The sequence below is a fragment of the Notolepis coatsorum genome, assembly GCF_963971535.1.
Source record: "Notolepis coatsorum genome assembly, chromosome: 4".
NCBI classification, from domain to species: domain Eukaryota; kingdom Metazoa; phylum Chordata; class Actinopteri; order Aulopiformes; family Paralepididae; genus Notolepis; species Notolepis coatsorum.
The window spans coordinates 92,601,767-92,617,863 of record NC_140168.1 but is presented as its reverse complement, the minus strand read 5'-3'; the positions used below and the strand labels follow the sequence as shown (position 1 = coordinate 92,617,863).

The window sequence follows — 16,097 nt, the reverse complement described above, 5'->3', positions numbered from 1 at the left end:
AGAGAGTTGGGAGCGGAGGGAGAACGAGAGAGAAGGAAGGAGGGAGGGAGAGAGTTGGGAGGGGAGGGAGAACGAGAGAGAGGGAAGGAGGGAGAGAGAGAGGGAAGGAAGGAGGGAGGGAGAGAGTTGGGAGGGGAGGGAGCACGAGAGAGGGAAGGAGGGAGAGAGAGAACGTTGGGGGGGAGGGGGGGGGTGGAGAGAAAAAAGGCGAAGACTGCCAGAAAAATGCGGGGCTCGTCCTCGAACCTGACGTCAGCGTGCACTTTTTTTTCCTTTTTTTTCTTTGATATCATCACCCTGCTGCTCACATGGAGGTGACAGCGACGAGAGGAGGAGGAGGAGGAGAATGTTTGAGCCTCGCGGAGAGAGCGACACGTTTTGATTTTTATTAATAACGGGACTAATTCTGGATTCAATGAATTTGCTATTCCTAATCAGTGATGAGTTGGCTCCGGTCGTGGATTCTAATAGCAGCCGCGATTCAACAGGTGAGTGGTGAAGATTTAATTATTATGACTGAATTCATTACACCCTGTATATTATTTCCGTTTGATTACATATCATATCTGAATAAATAGGCAATTTTTTTTTGGAACCGGTCATTAATTTAAACGGGCATACTATATCGTTCTAATTGACAGTTCACGTGCCCTTTTTTAGATCACAACATCGTGCGCGCACCTTTGGGCGACGACACGTCATCTTGGTTATTAAACTTATACGCACCAAACTAAGTCTACCGGCGAACGCATTAAGAAACGCCCGCATGGCTAAAGCTACTGAATTTATTCATCTTCATTATTTTGCACTTACAGTAGCAGATCTATGCTATATATATATCCCAGCAGTAGAACAGGCAGACCGTGACTCGTCCTCTGTGGAACTCTCTCTCGGTGTGTGTGTGTGTGTGTGTGTGTGTGTGTGTGTGTGTGTGTGTGTGTGTGTGTGTGATGCTGGCAGTCTATTCCCTCTCGGTTTAACATTCCATCCACTGTGCACGGCGCGCCAGAGTGTGCACGATACCGCCCCCGCGTGGCTACTTAAGTTATATATAACTGTATGGGTTTATTATGATAAACTTTCATTCTGGCTGAACATTGGCCAATAACTGGTGACCCCCCCCCCTCCCCAGGTCACAGCCAAGGTACTCTAGACCTGTGGTTCCCAACTAAAAGTCAAGACAGAATCTCAAGGCACAGCGACTTAAAAAATAAAATTATTTTGCCTTTATTTAAACAGGTAAACAGGTAAAATCACATTGAGACCGAGGTCTCATTTACAAGTGCGACCTGTTCAGACAGCAGCTCACACGACAGTTACACATGTAAACAGCAACAGTACACTCGTCATCAGTCAATACATAACAACAACAACTTAAAACATAAAGTGCTTTTTACTGTTTGTTTTTTTTACTTACAGTCACAGTAATCAATTATGGAGATTGTCGTGATTATATTGCCATTCGAGATATTTCCCCTATGATATCAAGGCCTATGACCGATGCAGTGAGAAAATGCCTCATTGATGATAATAATAATAATAATAATAATAATAATAATAATAATAATAATAATAATAATAATAATAATAATAATAATAATAATAATAATAACAACTGTATTTATATAGCACCTTAATACATGGATTGCAGCTCAAAGTGCTTCACAGGTAATATCATACAATGTGCAATCAGAGATTTCAGAAACACAGGTGAGAGAAGATGAGAGACCCATTCACTCACACATTCACACACCGACGGCGGAGGCGACCAGGCAAGGTGCCGACCTGCTCATCGGGAGCAGTTAGGGGTTAAGTGTCTTGCTCAAGGACACTTTGACACGCTGCCCGGGAGGGCGGGAATATCGCTCTCTCTCTCTCTCTCTCTCTCTCTCTCTCTCTCTCTCTCTCTCTCTCTCTCTCTCTCTCTCTCTCTCTCTCTCTCTCTCTCTCTCTCTCTCTCTCTCTCTCTCTCTCTCTCTCTCTCTCTCTCTCTCTCTCTCTCTCTCTCTCTCTCTCTCTCTCTCTCTCTCTCTCTCCTCTCTCTCTCTCTCTCTCTCTCTCTCTCTCTCTCACACACACACACACACTTTGAGTCAGAAACAAACATAGTATCAATGAGAATATCAATATTACACCTGAGTGAAGTCTAGTAAAACGTCTTTCTAAAACGTTAATCTTGCGTCAAAAAATATATAGTTAGATAATCATCATCTCCCTGATCAAATGCAGTGGGTTCAGTGGGTACCTCTTTTTTGTAGGTAAAAAAAGCAAAACAGTCCTCAGTCCTCTTTTTCATTCAAACCTTTATTTATTCTCGAAAAGGACAATTGAGGTCACCCTCATTTTCAATGTCGTCGAGACTTACATACATTTCAATGCATAATTCTTTTTACAATATAATAATAATAACTATCTATATAGCACCCTTCACAAATGGACCGCAGCCCAAAGTGCCCCACAGCAAATAGCATAAAATGAACATAGGCATAAAATCAGCATACAATTGACAGAATAAAAACCTATGTATAAAATGCAGACATGAGAATAGGCATAAAATAAGTACAATAAGTACAGTGTTGCTCGAAGTCATTCTTGACATCAATAACAGTGTTAACAAGATGTTGAGAATTAGGTGTAGCAATTGAAATTGACATTTTCCCCCACACCCTAGTTGGGGAAAACCTTTTTTTCATCTCTATTTTAGGTCAGGATGGGGCGTGAGTTCCCCACTGAGGTTAAAGGAACACGCCAACATGATGGGAAATGCACTTACCGTCATCTCCTGAGTCAGACAAGAGGATAGATACCAATTTCCTCGCTGTGCGTTCAGTAGAAAGCCATCCAGCTGCAAGCTATCCTAGCTTAGCACAAATCAATGGAAACTAGCCTAGCTTAAAAACTCTCGGAGAGGTTAGCTTGCAGCCAGATAGCTGCAAGCTAACACAGAGAGGAAATTTGTATCTATCTTCTTGTCTGACTCAGGAGAAGACGGTAAGTGCATTTCCCATAATGTTGGCGTGTTCCTTTAACACTTTGACGACCGATGGGCTTAGTCTAATTAGTGGCTAGAGGACCGGGGAATGTAAACAAACATGTGGGTTTTCTAACAGCTATATCTATACTTTATAGTGTTGCTATCTGTCCATTCTCATTGTCAATTGAGTGCATAAACCGTCCCTTCAGAATGTCTTAAATAAAAAATAAAAACACATTGTTGTCATTTTATAGCGCCGTGAATATAAGCTTTATCACAGATTTCGTATCATCTATTTTCTGGAAAGCTAGTTATAGAGCTAAAGGCTACTAACGTTATATTCAACGGCATTTCCGTTGTATATATGCTAATGAAATAACACAAACTGCTTATGATCCGGACTATCCCAGAGCATCTATGGATGAAAGGGGGGCAGCGGGGGACGTCGATTAGTATTATTGATTACCAATACAGTGTCCGTGTAAGTAGCCACATTCACAGATCGATTGCTTGCGTTGCACAGCAAGCTCCGATCCGGCTATAAATTAGGTGATAAATGTCTTACCGTCAGCCTGTGTGATACCCGGCAGCATTTCCCTGTTATCCATCGGCATCTGGTAGATCGATATGTCCATTGGTTGATGATAAATCCCCTTATTCCATGGTGAAATCTCCGCTTCGAAACGTGATACACGGTGCATGCTGTTGGTTTGTGATCAGAGTAATATGATACTCCGTTGGAGGGTAAAAAAATGTAAAATTCCATTCGCCCACAATGATACTGCAGTGGAGCGATGGCGCCCCTAAGAGCATCTGGCCGGTATTGCATGTTGCCGATTCCACAGAGGCAGGTAGATCTGCAGAGTCGATCGGGGATCTTGATCCGGTTATTAATATGGAATAAAACAATAACAACTTGCCACAGCTATATACGTGCCTCTGGTCCACAACGCATGGCACCGAAACACGTATATATACGTGGCTGGTCCTTAAAGTGTTAAGGTTAGGGTTAGGTTTCATAAACAACATTTTAGGTGAAAATGACGGTGGGATCTGTTGTTGCTGATTGGCCAACTTCACGACTAGACGTGCAGGGAAAAAACCTTCGGGGGGGAAAAAACCCGGAATTTACGGAGAGCTCCCAGATGTCATCGCATGGTACCAATTCTGAACTTAAATAAAACCATGGTATGACCTCATTTAAACCATGATACATATGGTATTATCATTGTATTTCCATCATAAATACCACAATCCTTGTAAACATATTTCTTTAACTAGCCAGTTTCACTTGATAGCTAACATGTTGAAACTGTGAATACATTCAAATATCTTGGCACAGCCTTAGATTGTCAGGTGAGCTTCTCTGAAAACACAGAGTATGTTTTCAAGAAATGTTCACAGTGACTTTACCTTCTGAGAAGATGCCAGGGCTCCGGTGTCAGTCAGCACACTTTAGAGCTGGTGTACAAAAACCCTTATTGAGAGTATTTTAACTTTTCATTTTCATGTTTGGTTCGGTCACCTGTAAGGCTGAGACCACTTCGATAATTATTTATTATTAAACTAAATAAGACTTGTGCACATCAAATCAAATCAAATCAAATCAAATTTATTTATAGGGCCCGACAACACACGTTAATGTCCCCATGGGCCGTACAGGTCTTCTTTAAACAAGTCAAGAAGAAAACATAACAATAAGTCAAGAACAGAACAAGAACACCATAAGGTCCAAACATTTTTAGATGAATGCAAATAAATGAAAGAATGCAAGCACTCCCAGACATACCCCACGCGAAGGTAAGGAAAAACTCACTAAAACCTAACAATAGGGAAAAAAGCTCCTCAGGCAGTGTGGAGGAGAGAAACCTTAGAAGGGCCATTCAAGGGGGGATCTCCCTTCTTAGATGTTGGTGATAGTAGTGTTGCAGACGGACAGTTGGTAAGCATGCACTCATGTGTGTGGTGAAACACAGATGAGTGCATGCAATAGCAACTGTACATTTTGAAAGATTAAAGATAGAGCTAATAGCGATAGCAACTGAACATTTTGAAAGATTAAAGATAGAGTTGATAGCGGATCTATTTGAGGCACAGGGGCGGCGCAAAGAGGGTCACGTCCTCCCCGTCTTAGTCACGGGACATTCAACACTCCGGTCGTTGCTCAGGGACAGCCGGAGACAGGGAGATAGGGGGTGGCGCAGAGAGGGTAGCGAACTCCCCGACATCATCGCGGGACATCCGGCACTCCGGTCACCACTACGAGACCTCCGGAGACAGGGGGGCACGCAGAGGGGGTCGCAATCTCCCGGCCTTCATCACGGGACGTCCAACACTCCGGTCAACACTCCAGGACAGCAAGTCATAGGGAGACAGGGAGACGGGACAGGCGTTAGACAGCTCATGAGATTGTAGTAGGCGGACATAGCAATAGATACAAGTGGTAGGCATATATGTGAATGGAGTAGATATATGAAGTAAGCGTATTATGTGAATAGAATAGAAGTACTTAACCCAGCAATGAAACCGCGTTGACTGTTAATCTGTTAACAGTCTGTTAATACTGTTAATCAGTTGACAGGACCACGGACAGACGGCGGTGAATAACTGATCCAAGGCCTCGGAGGTGCATGTAGTGCAGTCACTACAATCTTGGCCAAGACCCCGAGGCATCCATCACCTTAGTCAGCGCCAGGAGACGGGCACTCAGAGAGAAGGGGGAGGGAGGGGGGGGGAGGGAGGGGGGGGAAAGGGGGGGGGGGGGAAGAGTTAGAGAGTTCCCATGTTTGTGGTGCTGCAAAGGAGCAGACATGTAGTACCCTGTAGTGCCATGTAGTACGCTGTAGTGCCATGTAGTACCCTATAGTACCCCGTAGTGCCATGTAGTACCCCGTAGTACCCTGTAGTACCCTGTAGTGCCATGTAGTACCCTGTAGTGCCCTGTGGTACCATGTAGTACCCTGTAGTGCCATGTAGTGCCATGTAGTGCCATGTAGAGCCATGTAGAGCCATGTAGTACCCTGTAGTGCCATGCAGTACCATGTAGTACATTTACATTTACATTTAGTCATTTAGCTGACGCTTTTATCCAAAGCGACTTACAAGTTCTGTGCGACAAGACAGCAAGAAGGGTATAACTCTATCAGCTGAGTAACAATGTTCATCAAAGTGTTGCGTGTTACAGTGTAGGTTAGTTTATTAGGACAAGTGCATGACATTAAGGTTAGTCGGGTTAGATTTTTTTTTTTTTTTTTTTTTTTTTATCATTTCAGATAATGGTTGAAGAAGTGAGTCTTTAGTCGACGGCGAAAGATTGGACGGGATTCGGCTGTCCTAACTGGGATGGGTAGTTCATTCCACCATTGTGGGGCAAGGACTGAGAATAGGCGGCTTCTCTTTGATGACCCTCCGGGAGCTTGGATAGGAGTAGATCTGAGGCGGCCAGAAGACGCAGAGCGTAGGGGTCTTGAGGGTGTGTAGTTAGAGACCATTGACCGGAGGTAGGCGGGAGCGGTTCCCTTTGCCGCACGGTATGCTAGGTCGAGGGCCTTGAAGCGGATACGTGCAGCAATGGGGAGCCAGTGCAGGTCCCTAAGAAGTGGGGTGACATGGGCTGACTTCGGTAGGTTTGAGATCAGGCGGGCCGCTGCATTTTGAATGAGTTGAAGAGGCTTGGTGGCAGTGGCCGGGAGGCCAGCTAGCAGTGCGTTGCAGTAGTCGAGGCGGGAGATGACTGTTGATTGGACGAGGAGTTGGGTGGCTTCTTTTGTCAGGAAGGGGCGTATCCTTCTGACGTTGCTCAGGAGGAATCTGCAGGTTCTGGTTGTCGCTGCGATGTGAGCAGAGAAGTTCAACTGGTCGTCGAGGACAACACCAAGGTTCTTGGCGGTCGGCGACGCGGTCACAGCTGCATTCTCGACTGTGATGGAGAGGTCGGTCAGGGGGGAGGATTTGGCCGGCAGGTGGAGCAATTCTGTTTTGCTTAGGTTCAGTTTGAGGTGGTTGGTCGTCATCCAGGCGGAGATGTCGGACAGACAGGCCGAGATCCGCTCAGAGACGTGGATATCTGAGGGAGGGAAGGAGAGGAAGAGTTGAGTATCATCGGCATAACAATGATATGAGAAGCCATGAGATGTGATAATGTTACCCAGTGATTTAGTGTAGAGGGAGAAGAGAAGGGGTCCTAGGACCGAGCCCTGGGGGACACCCGTCCGGAGGGGGCGGGTGGCCGACAGAGTCCCTCTCCATGACACTTGGTAGGAGCGGTCATTGAGGTATGATGTCAGCCATGTCAGCGCAGATCCAGCCACTCCCATTCCTGCGAGGGCCGCGAGGAGGATCTGATGGTTGACTGTGTCGAAGGCTGCAGATAGATCTAGGAGAATCAGGACAGAGGAGAGGCCTTTCGCTTTTGCTAAGTGAAGTGCCTCTGTGACCGCAATGAGGGCCGTTTCTGTGGAGTGGCCAGTCCGGAAGCCAGACTGATTGGGGTCTAGGAGGTCATTCTGTAAGAGATAAGCAGTAAGTTGGTTGGATACAGCACGTTCAAGTGTTTTAGAAAGGAAGGAGAGAAGAGAGACAGGGCGATAGTTGGCTATGACGGTGGGGTTCAGGGTTGGTTTTTTTATGAGGGGCGTGACTCTGGCTTGTTTTAGGGAGGTGGGGACCACCCCCGAGTTGAGTGAGGAGTTGATGGTTGCAGTTAGGAATGGGAGGATGTCCGGTGCTATGGTCTGGAGGAGTGGGGAGGGTAGCTGGTCCAGCTGGCATGTAGTCGGACGGTTCGACGTTACCAGTGTCAGGGTCTCGGCTTCTGTAATGGGAGAGAAAGATGACAGAGTGAAGGATGAGGTTCTCGATTCAGCGTTTGGAATGGGTGGGGGTTGGGAGAAGGAGCTGCGGATGTTCTCCACTTTTTCCTCAAAGAAGATCGCAAAGTCTTCGGCAGAAAAAGATGAGGGAGGAGGAGGTGGGGGGGGAGTGAGGAGGGAGGACATGGTAGCATGCAGTTTGCGAAGATTCTTGGCAGAGGCCTCGATCCTATGGTGAAAGAAAGAAGCTTTGGCATTAGTAATGGTTTTGGAGAATGTTAACAAGAGGTTGTGATATGTGTCGATGTCAGCAGTGAGGCGTGACTTTCTATACTTCCTCTCAGCCGCTCTCAGGACCTGTCTTTGTTCTCTCACTGCATCCGTCAGCCATGGACTGGGTGGGGAACGGCGGGCAGGTTTCTCAACGAGGGGACAGAGCTTGTCTAAGGAGGTTGCAAGGGCTGAGAGGAGGGTGGAGGTTGCCATCTCTGTGGGGAGAGCAGAGAAGGTGTCTGTGGTACCATGTAGTACCCTGTACCCTAACTAAACTACCCTATAATAAACTACCCAGTGGTACCATGTAGTACCCTGTACCATAACTAAACTACACAGATTAATCTAAAGGTCAGTCCCCGACCAGGTGAGATCAAGGTAGGTTGAAGGAGAGAGAGAAAAGATGAGTCTTAAGCAGGGATTTAAAAGCTTCGACAGAGCTAGTTGGACCTGAGGAAGCAGAAGCTAAACGCATTGTGCAATAAAAAAAAAAGCAAAAACCAGTCCTGAGGAGTGTGCAGTCCCTTCTTTCTTTTGAAGGTATTCTTCTTTTAGTTTGAATTATTTATTATTATTAAGTGGCATCACTTATCGATTTTTTTGCATGTGTAATTAAAAAACATTTAATACATTATTTTTTTTAAATACTTTATACTATACTAAAATACTAGGGGCTAGATCCACAAAGAATGGATTGCACGGAGCAAGTTTGTTAAGGTTTGAACCGACCTCAATCGCACGGCACAGACAGGAAGTTCAGAGTTAGCCAAATACTAGGGCGTATTTATTTACAGAGTCACAAAAGGGGTAAAGTAACAATTATGAAACAACAAGGGAGACTGCCATCGGCAGAGTTCTCTGCGGCTCTGCAGATCCTCCTGGTGATAGCAGTGGGGAATCGGTATTTGACGTTGTAGCGGCTCTGCAGATACTCCCCGCTTTAACTCGAGGTGGAAAACGGAGAGAGAGATATCAATAACAGTCCAACGAAACACAGAGGCAGTGTGGTTCCCTCCTCCCTTAGCTGTGTCCAGAACCAATGAACAGTAACAATCTTCAGTGTTCTCCACAACACACAAGTTAGCTGAGTTTAGTGCAAACAGAAATGATATCTTCAGTGTCTCTTCAAAACACACACTTCAACTGAGTCCAGTGCAAGCAAAAATTATCATCTTCGGTGTTCGTCACACACACAGACAGAATAATCCAGAGGGGTTTGGTTCCAACTCACCCAAGCGCAAACGCGTAAAGCGGGTAAACGAGGCGCAGCTCCAAACGGGGAACAAGGTTCTCATCAGCGGATCTCCACAGAAAGTCCTGGAGGGAAAGAAGACGAGGCACAGCAACGGGGAAAAAGCAGGCAAAAGCAGTTGTATTCCAAAACGACCCGACATCGATTGAAGGGAAGTCCCAGTATAAAAAGCCTCTGGGGCGCTAATCAAAAACTATGACAGGTGCGCGCTGGAATTGATACTTGCTCCAAAAGCGTGTGGCGGGGAATGCACCAATCAACACAGCACCTTAAAGGAGCGGAGCGTGTGGCGGGGAATGCATCAATCAACACAGTACCTTAAAGGAGCGGAGCGTGTGGCGGGGAATGAACCAATCCTCACAGTACCCCCCCCCTCCTGGGAGCCACCCAGCGACCAGCCCGACCCAGCTCGTTAGGGTGAGCACGATGGAAGTCGGTGATCAGGCCGGGGTCCATGATGAGCTGGCGGGAGACCCAGCTCCGTTCCTCCGGGCCGTACCCCTCCCAGTCCACCAGGTACTGGAACCCCCGACCCCGCCGTCGAACGCCCATCAACCGGCGGACCTGCCACTGGGGGTGTCCGTCCACCATCTCGGGAGGAGGCGGGTCCGGAGCAGGAGGCATCAGGGGACTGAGAGAGACAGGCTTAACCCGGGATACATGGAAAACGGGGTGAATGCGCATGGACGCAGGAAGCTTAAGACTCACCGCCGCCGGACTGAGCACCTTCAGAACCTTAAAAGGACCGACGAACCGGGGGTTGAGCTTCTTGGCCGAGGACCGAAGCGGAAGGTCCTTTGCGGACAGCCACACCCTCTGCCCAGGGTGGTACATCGGCGCAGGGACCCGGCGCCGGTCGGCCCCACGACTGGCACGCTCCGATGACCGGAGCAGCGCAGTCCTGGCGATCTCCCAGACCCGACGGCACCGGTCGAGATGCTCCTGTACGGAGGGAACTGCCACTTCCGACTCCTGTGCAGGGAAAAGAGGGGGTTGGTAGCCCAGGGATACCTCAAAAGGTGAGAGGCCGGTGGCGGAACTGACCATGGAGTTGATGGAGTACTCGACCCAGGGAAGGAAACGGCTCCAAGAAGCGGGTTTCTCGGCAGCCACACACCGAAGAGCAGACTCCACGCTCTGGTTCATCCTCTCCGTTTGTCCGTTAGTCTGGGGATGATAACCAGAGGAAAGACTGACCGTTGCCCCCAATCCCTTGCAAAAAGCCCGCCATACCTGGGAAGTGGACTGGGGCCCCCGGTCCGAGACGACGTCCTGGGGAAACCCATGGAGGCGAAACACGTGGCGTGTCAGGAGGTCCGCCGTCTCGGCCGCCGAGGGAAGCTTGGGAAGGGCCACGAGGTGAACCCCCTTGCTGAACCGATCCACCACGGTCAGTAGGCACGTGTTCCCCTGGGAAGAAGGAAGACCTGTGACGAAGTCCAACACCACATGGGACCAAGGGCGGCTCGGAATGGGAAGCGGCTGCAATAGCCCGGAGGGTGCCTGGTGGGAGGCCTTGCTGCGGGCGCAGACTGCGCAGGCCAGTACGAACTCCTTGACGTCGTTCCTCATGGTGGGCCACCAGAATCGACGAGCCAGGAAGGAGAACGTGCGATGAACGCCTGGGTGGCAGGCGAACCGGCTGGTATGGCCCCACTGGAGGACCCGGGACCGGACTGAGTCGGGGACGAAGAGACGATGAACCAGTACATTGCCTGGAGCGCGATGGAAGCGTAGGGCACGCCTTACCACCCCCTCGATGCCCAAGGTGACTACTCCTACCACCCTGGCCTCTGGGAGGATGGGAGTCGGGTCCTCAGTGGTTGGAGCCCCCTTGGAGTGTAACCGGGACAGGGAGTCGGCCTTCGTGTTGCGGGAACCAGGGCGAAACGTCAGCGAGAAGTCGAACCGACTGAGGAAGCTGGCCCATCTTGCCTGCCGGCCATTGAGGCGCTTGGAAGCACGGATGTACGTCAGGTTCTTGTGGTCCGTCCAAATGGTAAATGGCTCCTCGGCCCCCTCTAGCCAATGACGCCACTCCTCCAAGGCAGCCACAACCGCCAGCAGCTCCCGATTGCCGATGTCGTAGTTCTTCTCGGCAGGGAGGAAACGATGCGAGTAGAAGGCGCACGGATGTACCTTCTGGTCCGTTGCCGACCGCTGGGATAAGATAGCTCCTAGTCCGGTATCCGAGGCGCCCACCTCTACGATGAACTGTCTCTTGGGGTCTGGATGGAGCAAGACCGGGGCGGAAGTGAACCTCTTCTTGAGGGAGCGGAACGCAGCACACGCCGCTGGGGACCAGTCGAACGGCAGGGCGGGAGAGGTCAGCCTGGTAAGTGGTTCCGCCACCTGACTGTAGTTCCGGATGAATCTTCGGTAGAAGTTGGCGAACCAGAGGAAGCTCTGTAACTCCTTCCGAGAGGTGGGTTCCGGCCACTCCTCCACGGCCCGGATCTTGCGAGGGTCAGCTCGGGTCAAGCCTCTCTCCACGATGAAGCCCAGGTAATCGACGGAGTCGGAGTGGAATCGGCACTTCTCTGCCTTGACGAAGAGCCGATTGTGGAGGAGGCGCTCCAGCACACAGCGGACATGCTGGATGTGTTCCTCGAGGGTCTTGGAGAAAATGAGGATGTCGTCTAGGTATACCACCACAAACTCCTCCAGCATGTCACGAAGGACGTCGTTCATGAGCGCCTGGAATACCGCCGGAGCGTTGGTGAGGCCGAACGGCATTACCAGGTACTCGTAGTGGCCCCTGGGAGTCTTGAAGGCGGTCTTCCACTCATCGCCCTCTCGGATACGGACCAGATGGTAGGCACTCCGGAGGTCCAGCTTGGTAAAGACGGTAGCCTGGGTGAGAGGCTCGAAGGTGGAGTTCATGAGAGGAAGAGGGTACTTGTTCTTAATGGTGATCTCGTTGAGCTGGCGATAGTCGATGCAGGGTCGAAGGTCTCCGTCCTTCTTCCCAACAAAGAAGAAACCGGCCGCCACAGGGGAGGAGGAAGGCTGAATGAGTCCTGCTTCCAAGGACTCAGAGATATATTGATCCATCGCTGCCTTCTCAGGGACGGTCAGACTGTAGAGGCGGCTGCCGGGAAGGGGAGCCCCTGAGCGGAGGTCGATGGCACAGTCGTAAGGCCGGTGAGGCGGAAGGGCCTGAGCCCTGGACTTACTGAAAACCTCCTTGAGGTCGTGGTACTCGGGGGGTATGGTCGAGAGGTCCGGAGGCGGCTCATAAACGGATCTCCGGGGCGAGGGACAGGACGCCGCCTGAAGACACTGGGCATGACAGGAGGAGCTCCACCCCCTGATGGTACCGGAGGACCAGGCGATGTGGGGCTCGTGCAGCGCAAGCCAGGGCCGGCCCAGGACTACTGGGACAAGAGGGGATCTGGTGATAAAAAACTGGAGTCTCTCAACGTGGTTACCAGCAATGGTGAGCAGGACAGGACAGGTGCGTTGAGTGATGTCAGCCAGGCGGTGTTGGTCCAATTCGAACACCTCCAATGGCCTCACGAGGTCCTCTAGTGGAATGTTGGCCCGGGTGGCAAACTCGAAGTCTAGGAAACTCTCGTCAGCACCCGATGAGTGCCTCCACCGTGGCCCGTTGGTCCGCCCAGGCCAGGGTGACGCTCATCAGACGGCTAGGTGGTGCACGGCTCTGGGAACGAGAAAAACGGCTCACCAGGATCTCCCGGGGTCCCGGCGAGCCTGGTCTTTTGGCCGGGTGGGGCAGTTGGAGATACGGTGTCCATCCCGACCGCAGTAGAGGCAAAGGCCGGACCTGAACCTTGCCTCCCGTTCAGCTTGGCTAAGATGTGAATGTCCCAGCTGCATGGGTTCCTCCCCGGGCACCGAACGGGAGGGGAAGGAACCACCAGTTGTGTTGGGAGCAGGGCGGGCCGCATTACCGTCACGAGTACGGGGGGTCTGGGGAACCTCTGGAGGTCCCGGTCGGGTTCTCTCACGTCTTCTCTCCTGGAGGCGTCCGTCGATGCGAATGGCGAGGCTGAATAGGTCCTCGAGGGACTCAGGTTCCTCACGGGTCGCGAGCTGGTCCCTGACAGCGTCGTTGAGCCCCCTCATGAAGGTGAGACGAAGCGCTTGATCGTTCCAACCGATCTCCGTTGCCGCCAGTCTGAACTCCAGCACGTAGTCGGTGACCCCGCCACTGCCCTGCCGGAAGGTGCCCAACCGAGCTCCAGGGTCCTGGCCACGGGCTGGGTGGTGGAAAACCCTGCGGAGCTCTGCCACGAAGTCTGGGTAGGAAAAACAGAAATCAGCCCCCATTGCCCAGGAGGCAGTAACCCACTGTACTGCCCGGCCTGAGAGCAGGTTAGTCATGTAAGCCACTCGGGCTCCCCTTGAAGTGAATCGGCTGGGTTGATGATGAAAAACCAACTCACATTGCATGATGAATGTGGCACAATCCTCGAAGTTACCATTGAACAACCGTGGTTCGGAGAGACGGCGCTCCCGAGGTGCGGGATCGGGAGGCGCGGGGCCTGCCACGGCTGCGGGTGATGCTCCGGCCAAGGCTCCTGTAGTAGGTGGGGTTACAAGCAAGGTGTTAACGGCTTCACTCAGCGCTTGTAATTGGTGGAGAATATTAGTCTGCTGATTACCCTGGGCTGTCTGCAGGCTAGCCAGAGAGCCAAGGGACTCCTGAATAGGCAGGACCTGGTCTCGGAGCTCCTGTACAGCAGCCGCAGCCGCACCTAGCTGTAGGCTGTGGTCGTTGGTTAATTCAATCTGGACCGCCAACGCTGTTCTGACCCTGTCTGTGTCGGCTGAGGTTGTCATGGTCGGGTCAATCCCACGGCACAGACAGGAAGTTCAAATACTAGGGCGTATTTATTTACAGAGTCAAAAAAGGGGTAAAGTAACAATTATGAAACAACAAGGGAGACTGCCATCGGCAGAGTTCTCTGCGGCTCTGCAGATCCTCCTGGTGATAGCAGTGGGGAATCGGTATTTGACGTTGTAGCGGCTCTGCAGATACTCCCAGCTTTAACTCGAGGTGGAAAACGGAGAGAGAGAGAGAGATATCAATAACAGTCCAATGAAACACAGAGGCAGTGTGGTTCCCTCCTCCCTTAGCTGTGTCCAGAACCAATGAACAGTAACAATCTTCAGTGTTCTCCACAACACACAAGTTAGCTGAGTTTAGTGCAAACAGAAATGATATTTTTGTATCCACTTTTTCTCCCAATTTTTTTTAATTTTTCTCCCATCCCAATTTCGTATTTCCAATTCTTCCCTCCCCTGTCTTGAACGTTGCTAGACTATGCCTCCCACTGGTCGGCTGTAGTGAGGATAGAAGCCTTGCATCACGTGTCCCCTCCGGTACACGAGGAGGCAGCCTGTCGCATCTTTTCACCAGACAGCGCGGACTCTCAGTGGCGAGGCGCGTGGGAGGCTCACGCTGCCCCCGATACTTCCTGTTTCCGCCGCACCGACGTCACCCAACCGACCTGTAGGAGTCGCTGTCCACAACGTCCAATCCCCACCCACCGGCTTTCCCACCCTCTAACACTGCCAATTATGATGGCCGGCCAAGCCGGTAGCAATGCCGAGAGCTTGTTGTTTGTTGTTTAAATAATAATAACATGATTAAAAACATATATATTTTATACTAATAAAAATATCAATATTTATCGATAATTTGGTCCCGATTTATCGATTCTTCCAACTGGCATATTTTCTCAGCCTTAGTCACCTGAACTGCAAACTTAAGAATAAACTATCTCGCATTGTGTCGATGGCCAGCAAGATGGGGGCAAACCCCAAAAACCTTTATCCTTTATTCAGCCAGTTCGAGCTCTTGAGCTCTGGGAGGCGCTATAGAGTCCCCCTGGCAACTAGGAATATATTCAAGAAGTCCTTCATTCCAAGTACCATTAGCATCCTTAATTCTGCAAAGTGACCAACAAGATGAAAGCCACAGACACAAACTGTTTTGTGTTTCTAATGTGTAACCCTGTCTATTCCTGTTTGTGTTTTATGTGTCTCTATGTGTAACCCTGTCTATGCTAGGGCTGAGACCAAACGTTAGAACGTTCAAACCTTTGTCCGTTACGTTGGCATTCGAATTCTAAATCAACATTCGAATTTTACATTTTTAATAAAACTTAAATTTTTATTTTTTTCTATTCATTCTGTTTAAACCAATGGGGTTTTTCTTCACAGTTGCAGATAAAGATTAGGCTACACTAATATTATAGTATTAAAAAAAACTGATGAGTTATATAAAGTTGATTTAATTGATTTAGTTGGGCTGGGGCTTCTCCCTGGGCTGGGTCTGGGGCTGGAAAGTTGATTTAATAAAAAATAAATAAATGACTAATTTTATCAGATTAATCACTTTATTCAAATCGAGGATTTAGTTTGAGGATATTTATTAAAAAAATAAATACAAATGTTTTTAAAATGAAAAACGAAGGTTTGAACGTCCCTTCGAAAAACCCTGATGAAGTTCGAATCACAAAAACAGGCTTCGGAGACAGCCTTAGTCTATGCCTGTTTGTGTTTTATGTGTCTCTAATGTGTAACCCTGTCCATGCCTGTTTATGTTTTATGTGTTTCTAATGTGTAACCCTGTCCATATCTGTTTGTGTTGTATGCCGTGCTACAGTAGTTGCCTTGGCTTCTTTTGTAGATTTTCTGTTTTGTGAGCCGAAGACAATTTTCCACGTTGGTGGACAATAAAGTTATATTCAATTCAATTCAATTCAATTCAATGATACTTTCTTCGTTAAGTATAAGTTGTGTTTTTCAGGGGCAA

At 49.4% G+C, this 16,097-nt stretch overlaps 1 protein-coding gene across 1 annotated transcript in view; it reads left to right on the top strand.

The window, feature by feature from the left end:
• Positions 1-326: 326 nt before the first annotated feature.
• The window catches only part of ccn4a (cellular communication network factor 4a), a gene marked incomplete at its 3' end in the record, with an annotated part of 31,442 nt that continues 15,671 nt past the window's right edge, over positions 327-16,097 (top strand). Inside the window, exon 1 of the mRNA XM_084312031.1 lies at positions 327-488. Coding sequence (XP_084168157.1) covers positions 441-488 — 48 coding nt within the window. The 5' untranslated portion in view covers positions 327-440. The remainder of the gene's footprint in view (positions 489-16,097) is intronic.